Source organism: Lytechinus variegatus, chromosome 1, assembly GCF_018143015.1.
Source record: "Lytechinus variegatus isolate NC3 chromosome 1, Lvar_3.0, whole genome shotgun sequence".
In the NCBI taxonomy this organism is placed as follows: Eukaryota; Metazoa; Echinodermata; class Echinoidea; order Temnopleuroida; family Toxopneustidae; genus Lytechinus; species Lytechinus variegatus.
In genome coordinates this window covers 15,600,835-15,614,660 of record NC_054740.1, presented here as the reverse complement: position 1 = coordinate 15,614,660, position 13,826 = coordinate 15,600,835, and the positions used below count along the sequence as shown (strand labels likewise).

At 34.7% G+C, this 13,826-nt stretch overlaps 1 protein-coding gene across 1 annotated transcript in view; it reads left to right on the top strand.

The window, feature by feature from the left end:
• Nucleotides 1-13,826, top strand: part of LOC121407138 (calnexin-like) — a 41,023-nt gene that overhangs the window by 1,711 nt on the left and 25,486 nt on the right. Inside the window, exons 2-10 of the mRNA XM_041598078.1 lie at nucleotides 4,653-4,892; nucleotides 5,781-5,904; nucleotides 6,529-6,605; nucleotides 7,523-7,604; nucleotides 8,041-8,109; nucleotides 8,383-8,430; nucleotides 8,979-9,054; nucleotides 9,352-9,430; nucleotides 11,803-11,877. Coding sequence (XP_041454012.1) covers nucleotides 4,660-4,892; nucleotides 5,781-5,904; nucleotides 6,529-6,605; nucleotides 7,523-7,604; nucleotides 8,041-8,109; nucleotides 8,383-8,430; nucleotides 8,979-9,054; nucleotides 9,352-9,430; nucleotides 11,803-11,877 — 863 coding nt within the window. The 5' untranslated portion in view covers nucleotides 4,653-4,659. The remainder of the gene's footprint in view (nucleotides 1-4,652; nucleotides 4,893-5,780; nucleotides 5,905-6,528; nucleotides 6,606-7,522; nucleotides 7,605-8,040; nucleotides 8,110-8,382; nucleotides 8,431-8,978; nucleotides 9,055-9,351; nucleotides 9,431-11,802; nucleotides 11,878-13,826) is intronic.

Here is a 13,826-nt window from a genome sequence, read left to right as displayed (position 1 = left end):
AAATGGCAGCCAAACTATGAAATATTTACAAACGAACGGAGAGAGCGTCAACAATGTACGAATGTGATATCGATATTGCATTCCACCAGCACACCTACAAGGCATGACAAGGCAATAATACGATACGATACACTCACGAAGACAAACGATAATAGTTATAATCGCGATATATCGAGACATTAACGATAATGACGTCATTCAAGATGGCAACTTGCAAGATAAACCGTCAGGTCAGGAGAAAATGGCTTAGATGACAGATTTCTCAATCATCCAGTGGATTTTTTATCAATAAATCCGGTCCAAGGTATGCAATTACTTAAATTATTTGTATTTCCCTGAATTTATATCATTAAATTTCGCTCAAAAAACAGTTTTAAATCGCGATCTATAAAACGCTAGTTCACTATACGTTGTCTGTAGCCACGGACCCCCAACCACTTCAGTCTATGTATGGTGAGTGGAGCCAACGCAGTTCAGCGGAACAACCAAAATGCAGAGACTGAAGCTTTTGGTCTAGTTATAATCATACTCATAGCATTATCAACTTGTCAAGGCCCAGCTCAGCATGCTCAGGTTTGTTAACCGTGCATGTTTTCCTGATTTGGATCTTTTGTTTTTTTGTTGACTGTGTCATGACAAGTTGTCCTGATTGATGATGAAATTATTAAGCTGATCAGTAAAAGTGAGATTAGACCGATAAATGGTTTTATTTCTGTCTGGGATATGCTCCACTGAGACTTTCTCTTTGTGACTGAGTTCGCGTCGTCTGACTCCGCGGCGCATCCCCTCCGTCATAGGCCGATGACAATGACGGCCATTGCCATTTGGCTCGCCCGGCTCGTAATGGTGGAGCAACAACAAGGGTACCCTCCTCCATAAAATTTTGCTTTTTGTAGGTGTAAAGGGAAGAAATAATTAGTGCTGCAAGTCAGGCGGCATGTTCGGGTTCGGTTCGGTTCGGCAGGGTTCGGCAATTTTTTTCCGAACTTTGGTTCGGTTCGGGGTTCGGCAATAAATGCCAAATTATATTTAACATATAAAAAAATAAAGATCGCCGACCCACAAACAAGTGATCTCCAGCATGATCTGTCATATATTTATAATAAATTTTGTTTCTAAAAAGAATAGTTATGAAAATTGTTGAACTTTCTTTTGTTTTAATCTTTAAACAAAAAATAAGTCATTTCTACTTTCTTTTTTAAAATGAAAATTAAAAAAAAAAGAAAAAATATTGATAATGAGAGAATCAGGACAGAAACAGAATTACAAAGATCAGAATATTTTTTTCATGATTATTTCAAGTAGTTTGATCATGATCGATTACGCCTGGGAGTAAACATCGATTGATCGAATGGTTCGATTGGCATGCCGCCAATCACCAATCGAAAAAAAAAAAAAGAAAAATTTACACTAATCGAATGTTCGGTAGATCCTGATTATGACATTGGGATAACTCGAATACCCAAGTAATAATAAAAAAAACAAGAAAACAACGATGACAACGGTTTTTGAATACTTCATACAGGTTTAAAAATTATAATGTTACCGAGGTAATTTTTCAAAAATGATCAATGATTGTATCACATTCACAGTTACACACCAACATGAAAGCGCTCCGAAAATTTTAATCCCACCCGACCTTGCCGTCGATACACAAAATAAGTCATTGTCTGCGTGCACAAAACAATAAGTAAACACACAACCAGCTCACTTGAGCTGATTGGACCTTCGGATAGCCAATGAAACTTTGGGAAACAAAGAAGAAGGCAGTGGTTCCCTTATCAGGAAAGGTCATGACTTCAGAAATGAATTGACCCCTCCCAAACCTGTGTGTGTGTGTGTGTGTGAGAGGGACAGAGAGAGAGAGAGGAAAAGATAGGGTGGGAGCCGGACAATTCCTTTCATGTTTCAAAACAATGCAACCTTTTTATATCCCCCTCACACAATGAAAACGACATTCCAACATGCGCCCGTCTTCCCCAGTACTTTCTCGACTAGTCTCCAAAAATAGACCCAGTTATACATGTAGGTTCAAATGATAAAAAAATCGTAATTTTGAAGGTATTTCAAATGAAATATTTTGCAAAATATTTTTTTTTAAATACATGTGTAGCATCGTGGACAGTGCCACAAGTGGGGGCGGAGAAATGGTGTGGGCAAGGGATGAAATTTTTCAAGTGAAATGCTCCACCTGGGGTCAATCTCAAAGAATACTTCATGAATGAGTTGTTTACGTCTTTGGGCTGATCTGGGCTGATTCATTCATATGAAGGGGTGTGGCACTTGGAGGGATGTATGCATGATGCCAGAGTAACAGCATTGATTTAGGAAAGATTATCATTGGAACAATATACTGAAAGATTTAATCTCATTTCATGTAGTTTCTTTTGATATAAAAATCATGGAAACGAGGGAAAAGGGCCTACTTTCATTTATGCTAAACATGTGACTTTGATGGAGATTTCTTCATGGGGGGGGGGTCACCATAAATTAGGTCACCTATTGTGACTTAAAAGACGTGATTCCCCAACGAACAATCGAATCATTCGATTATTTTTTCAGGAAATAATCGAATGGTGAAAATGACAATCGTCCCAGGCCTAATTACGATGTCATTGCCAACGCAGCTTCTCAAATTGGAAAGTGTTGATCGGGAATGTCGAAACAGTAGACTTACAACCTCCACTCAACTGTTATACCGGTAAAATTCACATTCCAAAGAATATGAGTATTTTAGAAAGTCCCTATTTTCAAAAGTGGTGAAATCTGGTCAATGAATTACTTTAAAAAGATAAAATATCAGTCCATTCTTTGTCCAGAAAGATCGACGCTACGTGACTTCAAACATATTTCCAACACGAAAATGAGTACATGGGACTACACTGTATTTTAGTGTTGTGAAATCACTCGGCGTTGATCGTCAGAACTAAGACGGAACTGATAATTTATCATTTCATTTTCAGTAATTGACCAGATTAAACCACTTTTAAGAAAATATTGACAATGGAAAAACGTTTCAAGTTCGGAATACGAATTTTACCTGTATAATAGCAACCGAGAGCAGGTTGTTTGAACTTCCTGTTTCAACTTTCCTTACCAACCATTTCTGGAACATCGATCAGGGAACATGCGTTGATTTGGTTTGAATTTTTATATTTTCTGTTTTTCACCCTCATTCCTTCATCTCTTATTTATTTATCTTTTATATTAATATGGAAATTTCAGAAGGTGGAATATATATACTTTACCATTACTTTGTCAGTCACAAGGAATTAATTTGTCTTGTCTTTTTTCTTATTTTTCAAATACAAAACAATTAAATGTACGTCCGATTACAGCAATACGTAATTCAAATACACTTTTTAACTGAGTTAAGCTTAAAATGTCCCCACATTTTATAAGGAAAAAAATATATTCATGTTTATAAAAAAAATTGAAAATGATAAAAATTTAATAGACCGAAACTGTCATACTTTGTCATTTACGAGGAATGAATTTATGTCTGGTTCTTTTTCTTTATTAAATAAAAAATGATTAGGTCCGATTACAATCACGATCGATTATGGCAATACGTAATTACACCATACTTTTATACAGAGTTAAGCTTCAAAATGTCCCCTCATTTTATCAAGAAAAAATATATTTATGTTAATAAAATATTCTTAAGTTGATAACAGTTCAATCAAAGACGTGATGGGAGCTATCATAGTGGATTTTAAAAATATATTGAGTGGAATTCTCTTTGTGCACAATCACTAACCAATATTTTTTGTTCAATTTTATACTTAAATCTAGTATGTAGTCATCATACTTGCACATTGCATGTTAACATTTTTTTTTTTCTTTACCGAACTTCCGAACCAGGCCTTTGTGTTCGGTCCGGTTCGGAAGTGCCAAGTTCGGCGAACTTCCGTTCGGTTCGGCGGTTCGGCTGCAGCACTAGAAATAATAAATAAAAATTTATATTAGATACATTCAGCTTACCATCTTTTTGAAAAATATGCCGAAAAATAACGAATTTTGATGACAAACAGATCAGCCAGGTTCTCTGATCGTCGTCAGCACAGCTACAGCGTACGAACATGCCAGCCAATCCGCTGGCGTGTCCGTACACTCAGCTGTAGCTGGCTTTGATGTGATAATCTGTCTGAGAGTTGGCGATCCTTTATTTTTATATGTTAATAATTTGATTTTGCATTCATACCGAACCAAAGTTCGGGGAAAAAAATGCCAAACCGAACCCGAACATGCCACCTGACTTGCAGCATGAGGATTACCCCTTTCAGAGATTCTGACCCATTTCTATATCAATCACACATGGAACAATAGGAATCCATAGAGCTCAAAATAGAGTGTTTTATGATTTTATTTTCATCTTCATCTAACCATTGATTCTCTGTTGCAAATATCAGCAATTATGGTTTTCTTGAATAAAAATGATATTTGTGAGTTTTAAGTGTCTATTTTGTGTTCACAAGTGAATTTTGTTTGATGGGCAAACACTTAAAAATACATGTATTAACTGTTCACAATATTATGTGTGCATCATGATTGATATCCTTAACTGAATGGGATGTTATAACTGAATGGAATACATGTAGTCTGTCTTTAAAGCAGGAATATGTTGTATTTTTTTGTTCTTTTGTGTTCAGAATCAAGATGAAGCTGAATTTCATCCTTTTGTCTCTCCTCCTTCTTGGATCTCTCACTGTTATCCATTGCCAAGATGATGTAGATGAAGAGGATTATGATGACGAAGAGGACATGGATGTTGATGTGGAGGAAGAGGAAGAAGTAGCACCTATAGAACAGGTGGATTATTCACCACCCGAACCATCAGGACCACATCACTTTGCTGAACCATTTGATAGTGCAGATGTTCTTGGCTCAAAGTAAATCTTTTATGTCTCTTCATACTACTTTATAAAAGAAATAGACTACTACTTTTATATGGCCATTTGGAGAAGTTCTTCTTCAATTTTGAAAATAACGTTGATTACTCCTATAGATTTGCAGTTGATCACTTTATCTCAACTTTGTAAAGCCAATGACACCATCATACTTGATTTATGGGTACTCTGAATATGACCAAATCTTGTGCTTTTATGCACCATGGTTTTTACTAAACAGTGTGCTATTCCTTTACAACGTGGCATTGCCCGTTGCTGCATTTATGACTCATAAAGTACACAACCGAAGAATCAAATGTATTTTATAATGACTTTTTGTGATCATCATTGTAAAGGGAAAGTACTTTTTTTGTCTAATAATTTCATTTCTTGCATTTCCACATCTATAAGACTTTTTAGCGACATACATGTATTTGTGTATAAAAAGACAATACCTTTCCATCCATACATAATTTGTCTATAATCATCACTTTCGTGAATTTTCTTCGTGTGTATACTTTAAAGAAACAATTAGTATGATACCTTTCACAACTATATTAAATGTGGCCCAGACCTATAAAGGAAAATTCAAAATTTCATAAGTGATTCTGAGTTTATCTTTGTTAGCATAATCAGTATCTGACTTGTATGGCTTCAGGTTGAAAGGATCAACAGCAATTTTTTTTTGTCATTGATTTTTTTCCCAACGATTCCATCTTATTTTGTGCTTGAGAATCAACCTTAATTGTAGCATCATCACTGGTATCATGCCATTTGATTGACTTGGATCAAATAGGTAAATGAAAAGAATTTGTCAACAGTATTATATAATCGTTCCCCTTCCTTAATGAACAAATGATATGATGGTTATGTCTCTTCTTTTTTACATAGGTGGGTTCCGTCCAAAGCAAAGAAGGATGGCGTCGATGAAGATATCTCAAAGTATGATGGGAAATGGGCCATTGAAGAAGCAGAAACATCTCCGCTTGCTGGTGACATGGGACTTGTATTAAAGGTAATAAACACTCTGGTTTTAAAAGAGGCCAAATCCTCTATGTAATTCCAAATGAAAAAAGTATAAAAAACACAAGATTTTGCATACATGTGTATGGAAATATATATTTTTTCAAAATTAATTTTCAATTTAGATTTTGGTAAAACCTTGTAAAAAACTTGGTTTTCAAATAAAATTGTGAATATTGTTGTGTTATAACAAAAAAATCCACATATTTATGTATTTTTATTTATTTTTGTCAATGTGAAATTACCAGCCAAGTAACTAATTATTATTTTCGTAAGTTAGTGTTTTATGGAAAATTATAGTATACTTCATGTATGAAGATGACAAAAGGAAAATCAAAAGGGACAAAAGCAGTATTTAAAGAGATTTTTTGTAGTTGAAAGTTTATTGTGTGGGACCAGTTCCGTCAAATCCATTGAACTTTGTGCAGTCACTTCTAAATGGTTCACAGGTAGTCAGTTGTATCTATTAAAATGTGAAAATGGATTTAGGCTTTGATTTGGAAATCATGTTTAAAAGGAATCCGAGTTGAATATAGCTTTAAAGCCAGTAAGTTTTAATGTGTTTCACTCTGAAGTGATGTTTTATTTTTTGTGATCTATTTTGCTTGTTTTTCAGTCAAGAGCCAAACATCATGCCATTTCTGCCAAGTTGAACAAGCCTTTTGTTTTTGATAATGAGCCATTCATAGTCCAGTAAGTATTCCTCATCATTACCTAATGAATATCAAATATTTCATTAATACCATTTGTTACACAAGCATGGTGTAATAATTTTATCATTCAGTGTACATGTATGAAATATAAGCCAGTTCACGGTTAGCTCATGATCAACTATTCTCAAATGACCTTTGTGATTTTTCATTAGGATAAGCACTATCATTTTCAAATGTAGATGTTGCGTAAGCTTTACCAGTAGAGTATTCAAATTCTAAGAACAAAAGGCATTGTATAGACCAGGTGACTAGAATAGTACATCAGGGATAAAGTTTGGAAATCTGTTTTATTGTCTGCCTTTGGTACATTTGACTATTGTTTAGGCTACTGTTGAATACCAGTGATTATGAAGGCTCTATCTTCAGCTTGGATGTGATAAAATGAATATTTTGAAAGGAATACATGAATAATCATCAAATCACAAATGCCTATGTCAGTGAATTTGAAAGCCACCTTCATGGTTTTCTCCAATGACCTTTTTCTGCTCGTGCGCAGTTTACAACCGTGAACAGGCTTATTGTCCAAGAAACATAATTTGTACATTTTTTTCTTCAGACTTACAAAAATGTACTCACTACTGAAATCAACACTGCATATGAACACATTGATGAAAAACAGCATAAAATATTAAAACACCAACATCAAACAGGAATACATACATTACCTGTCTAATCTTCTGACCATATAAATGAGATATTTACAGCATTGACTTTCAGACAAATATCAGATTACCGAATTTGGCCTGCTAAAAGCTAATTCTGTATACTGTTATTCTCTTGTTATATGAAATACATATATTCTATGTATTGCATTGTTTTCATTCATTTCTATGTATTGCATTGTTTTCATTCATTTCTATGTATTGCATTGTTTTCATTCATTGTATTTTATTTTAGATATGAAGTCAAGTTCCAGAACTCTCATGATTGTGGTGGTGCTTATGTAAAGCTCTTGACTGATTCACCAGATTTATCCTTGGTAAGTCAATTTGGTTTATTGCCACATGTTCTGATATCACTTAGTCTTATTCCAGTTAGTCAAACTCCTTAATCATCATTTGATTAGACTTATATTTGATGCCTATTATGATTTTATTTAGAAATTATAAAATTGTGATCTATTTACTTTCTCATATACACTTGCCAAAGTGATATAAGACCTTGTGAGTATTACACCAACTGGCGGTTCACCTTTGCTTTTATCAATTATTTTCATATATTTTACTGAAAATGAAAAATCCATACATTTCTTTAATCCATCATTCATTATGACCTTTCTACAATTATGCATTGAGAGACTTAGCTAACAAAAATTCACATTTTTTTCTTAAAAATTTTATGACATATTACATTGTCATGAATATATCACACTATATTAAAGGTTCAACATTTTCTTTTGCCATTTTTCCCATCAGGATGCTGTATTTGATAAGACACCATACACCATTATGTTCGGACCTGATAAATGTGGAGCAGACTCTAAGGTAAGATAAGTGATACTTTTTGGCATATCCATTCTCTTTCTTTAGTCTGAATCTACATTTCAGTACTCATTCTACTGGAGCTTATGGAGCTCATTTGTAAATAAATATCATTCAATTTGTTCCCCTGTTATAAAAGGATTAATTATTGAAGCATATGAAATGTTTTTCTTATTTTAAAGTCTCTTTTATGACCAAACAATAATTACTATGCAGTGAAATATATATGAAAACAAGGAGAGATGATACAATCAATTTCTTTTCTTCAATCCACAGCTACATTTCATCTTCAGGCATAAAAACCCCAATACTGGTGAATTTGAGGTAAGATAATTTGTATTTCACCAATTCTCTGTCTTAAGCTGTTGAGCTTGTTAAATTACTTTATGATTCTAATCTCACTCAAATTACCTTTTTCTTGATGAATGTGCATAGTAAATTCATTGACATGTAAAGGCTATAGATATCTCAAAGTTCAAAATGTAACTACTGTGTGAATGCTTCTCTGTTACAATATGTTTCTCAGAATTCAGTTCTAGATTTCCGCCTTGAGCCATAATGGTAAAAATGAAACAACTATTGCTCCCCATTCCAAGACAGTTTTGAAATAGCTCGAATGCAACATCTGATGTCAGTAGTTCAAAGACAAATAGTGTTTTCTGTATTTTAAATTTTTGAAAATGCTGATGAATCAGGCATCTTGTATTCAAAATTAGAGCCATATTTTGTTACTTGTATGTAGGTTAGACTACAGTTTTAATGATAATTCAAGTTAGCACACACTCGTGAATTTTTTTTTATTCTTCATGCCATCTGATAAATTATGATTATGATATAACCAATTATAACTTTGTTGAATGCTGTGTTTGTAGGAGAAACATGCCAAGAAGCCAAGTGGGGCATTCAGCCATGTGTTCACTGATAAGAAGGTCCATCTCTATACCTTAGGTAAGTTCGTATCATAGATGTTTTAATCTGACTTGAGTAGACATGTCCTTAGCTATGGAATACAAGGTTTTATTTTATAAATCCAAAAGGCTTTAAATTATACAATGACCAGAGCTGACTACGAGTGAGATCCATTTGGAATTAAGGAATTAAAGATATGATCTGTATTCTATTTAGTTGAAAAGTTAAAGCTACTCTCAAACAATATTAACTTCTTACTTTATGATAAACATTATCCCCAAGGCTGCATACAATCATGATGTTATTTAATTTAATTTTTTTATATATATTATCCAGTGATCAACACAGACAATACCTTCCAAATTCTTGTTGATCAGAAGGTCGTCAACTCTGGCAGTCTGCTTGCAGACATGAGGTAAGATGATGTTTTAATACTTCAGTTCTGTTTCATTATGAAATAGCAGTGCCACAATTGATATGAAGATTTAATGATCATAGTCTGACTTCTGTCACAACATACTGTTCCTACTTTGGATATGTTACACAATGCTTACAAGGTTTCCTTGCTTTCTAAATAATTTGGGATATCATTACCCCAGCTTCGGCAAGTGCAATATCAAGTGTTGCATTGAAGGAATGAATCGTATCAACCAGCTACACCTGGGTTACTTGCAGCTAACATAGATCAGTGATCTTCCAAGCGACAAGTGTATTTTCAGCATTTAAATTCTGTGCTTTCCTATCCAATGATAAAGATGATTGTGTAGAAAATGTCCCATGAAATTCCCCAAATTTATTTTTACTAATTTGTAAATGATACAATAATATTAGGTTTGTAATACAGAGATGATATTTATAAATTTAAATTAGGAGTGGGCTATAAATGGGTGATTTTTGGTTTTACTGTGGGAACAGTTTTTTTGTGTTCCTTTTACCTTATCTCAACATGAAATGACAATATTTTTTGTCTCGGGTCCGAGAAAAAAGTGTGCCGAGCCAAAATCCAAAATGGCCGCCAAAACCCCCCAAAATCACAGTTTTGGCCACAACTTCTTTATTTGGTGGTCTTTTTCTCTGGTTTTGGTGTCTATTCATATGTTTTTGGGGGCAGGCAATTTGTTTTTCCTATAATTAGCACTTTTAAACCACTATTTGTAGAGTTAAAAGGTAATTATACCTAAATTTTCCATTTTTTATAGTCTTTTTTCAACCAAATGTAGGTTTTATCGTCCTGGAGTTCTTGGATATTAGATGGTACGAGGTCAACAATAACAAGCAGCTTCATAGTGCTATACCGCTTTTATTCCTCTACCATGGGTTTCACGGATATGTGTGAAATATATCTTATTAAATAAAAAATGTTAATTATCCATAGGGGCTATATACAATGTACTGTTACTGTACATACTACACTGCATATATCCATGCATTGACCACCATGACATATGACAAGGCCTGTATATAAACTATAGTGTCATAGAAATAAGCTCCTAAGGTTTAAAATTAGATTGTGAATTTGATTGCTTGTCAGCTGATGTACATGATGAAACCAGCAACGTAAATTGCACATAAAAATATCACATATCATATACGTACATCACATATCTAGCCAACATGTATCTTCTTCATTTGGAGGCTTTTTTTTACCTGGTTGTGGTGTCTAACTGGCCTATGTTTATGGGGTCAGGTAACTATAATGGTAACGTTGATCAACAGCCAATCAGAACCAAGGAATCCATGCAAGTTACCATTAAGTAAAGTTAACATAATGGTAAATTTTTATGGAACTGGGCCCAGAATAGCTACAGTGTAAATGCCATGATGTGGGGTTAATTACCTTTCTCCGCCCCCTGAATTAGCATATTTGACAAAACTTGTCCTCAGTTTCTGAGACAAAACATATCTTCAATTTCTGAGGCATCCAATTCTAAACCTAAGAGCTCATTTCTACACGTGTATGTATAACACTATAGTTTAATATACAGGCCTTGTCATGGTGGCCAATGCATTTATGCAGTGCGGTATGTACAGTACATTGTATACTGTATAGCCCCTATGGATAATTAACATTTTTTTTATTCAATAAGATATATTTCACAAATATCCGTAATACTCATAGCAGAGGAATAAAAGCGGTATAGCTCTATGAATCTGCTTCCTATTGTTGACCTCGTACCATCTAATATCCAAGAACCCCAGGAAAATAAAACCTACTTTTTGGCTGAAAAAAGGCTATAAAAATTGGAAAATTTAGGTATAATTACCTTTTAACTCTACAAATAATGGTTTAAAAGTACTAATTATAGGAAAAACAAATTGCCTGCCCCCAAACACATATGAATAGACACCAAAACCAAAGAAAAAGACCACAAAATAAAGAAGTTGTGGCCAAAACTGTGATTTTGGGGGGGTTTGGCGGCCATTTTGGATTTTGGCCCGGCACACTTTTTTCTCGGACCCGAGAAAAAAAAATTGTCATTTCATGTTGAGATACATTACAAGGAATAAAAAAAAATGTTCCCATATTGAAATTACAAAAAAAGTATTTTTGACCCATGTATAGCCCACTCCTATTTAAATCCTCATTTGTTTTAATTGCTCCATTGATGAATGTTGCCTACCACAGCAATTGTGTTTTCCAAGTTTTGCTTCCATCTGTCTTTCCCAATTTGTTATAATGCTTACTTGATATATCTTGGCCCTGAATGTACAGTGGAGGGTCAAACATCTAATTAGAATTTATTCAAATTTGTTCATTTTTACATGTTTTTTTTTTAAATATTTCAGTCCACCAGTAAATCCACCTGCTGAGATCGAGGATCCAGATGACAAGAAACCATCAGACTGGGATGACAGAAAGAAGTAAGAATACAGGCTTATGAAATAATGATGATGAAGGTGGTGGTGATGGTGTGATGATGATGATGACGATGATGACGATGATGATGATGGTGATGATGACGATGATGACGATGATGATGAAAGTGGTTTTTTTTTTTTTGCACTCTTATCCACCCTGGTTTTTTTTATCACCAGGGGCCCGTTGCATAAAACTCTAACCGGAGTTTTCTCCGGTAAAAATCTCCGGTTAGAGTGAAAACTCCGGTAAAAAATAATTAACCGTAGTTTGTCTGTTGCATAAAGAATAACCGGATTTTTTTCCGGTTACCTCCGGTTCTTTTCCATAGAAACTCCGGTTAATTTTACCTTAGCTCTGAAGTTGGTGTTTAGTTAACCAGAGAATTTATGAGCACAGATTTAAAGATGGCTGCTGTACTGCATGCTCTGCAAATCGCTGCACTCAGACGGGAAAGGGTTTTCCGCGATCGGCACCATCCGCTCGACGTTTACGATGATCAGCAAATGTTCAAGTTGTATAGATTTACAAGGCAGGGATGTCTGCACATCATAGATATGATAAGTGATAGGCTGGAGCACAGAACGAGGAGGAATCGCGCACTTTCCCCATCCCTGCAAGTTTTTTTAAGTCTACGATATTACGCGACAGGTAGTGTCATGGATGACACACGGTGCATCCATGGGGTGCACCTGAGTACAGCATCACGAACCATTCGGAGAGTAACCCTAGCCCTATGTGAACTGAAAGATGAGGTAAGTAATCAATAGAGTAATAACAATCCTTTTTTTAATTCAATACATTCAACGTATTACCATTGCATTGCCCATGTATCATGAATCTTAATTGCTTACCTACCGGTACCGGTACTCATTTACAGTCAAAACTGTCTGTCAAAACAAAGTTATACCTCAGTTCTAGACTACTAAACCCTTATTTTCTAGAACCAGTTAAGAAGGAGGAATAAAAAAACAATCTATTTCAACATGTAGGGATATGTTGTTTGTGACTTACGAAGTTTTTGAAGAGATTTGGGGGTTCTTAAGACGGGCTGAACGAGAAATAAATGCTTGTGCGTTGATTATCGTTATCAATTATCCCAAACCCAGTCCCGCACGTGCAAATGCGCGTTGGGCATTACAAATATTACGAGACGATACGCACTGTCATTCAGTCAGTCGATCGACTACAGTATTGTATCAGAGCAGCCACCCCATAAGACGTTAAAAGACCAGGTAACACCGGTCAATTTATGTCAATATACTTCTAAATTTACTTACTATTTTCATTTATAATGCCATACCGTACGTACGCAGACAACCTACTCCGAAAACACTTCTATGACTGATCGATGACCACTCACACATACATGCGAAGCGTACAACCGATCGATGTTCGTTGTGTATATCTCGTTTTGTTGTTGTTTGCGAGTTTGTTTTCTATGGAATGCTGAATTTGATAAAATTTGACTTACCATTAAGATCATAAAAATTATATTACAAAATAATCGATCTATTTATAAATGGTCGATCAAAACAATTAATGAACACACAATTTCCATCCCTTCCTAATAAAAGGGTAAAATATATTGTGCGTTACTTTTTCCATTCTTTTAATTCCCATGTATTCGTTTCTCAGAAAATTGTGAGGAAAATATGATTTTTTAAACCCTGGTTTTTTTAATGAAACCCACGCTCTCGCCCATGAGCAAAAGCAGTCCCTTGACTCCCAACCCCTGGCGTACCTAGGATTTTCCAAAAGGGGGGCAAATATTTGGATGGAGATCTCATCTGCAAAAAAATTCACAACCAAGAAAAAAAAGGTCTTCAACCCCCAACTCGAGGATTTAATTCTTACCGGCCAGAAAAAAAATTGAGAATAAAAAAAAAGGGTCTTCAGGTTCAAAAGAGCTGGAAATATGTCTGTTTTCACTGCATTTTTACATTAAAAATTA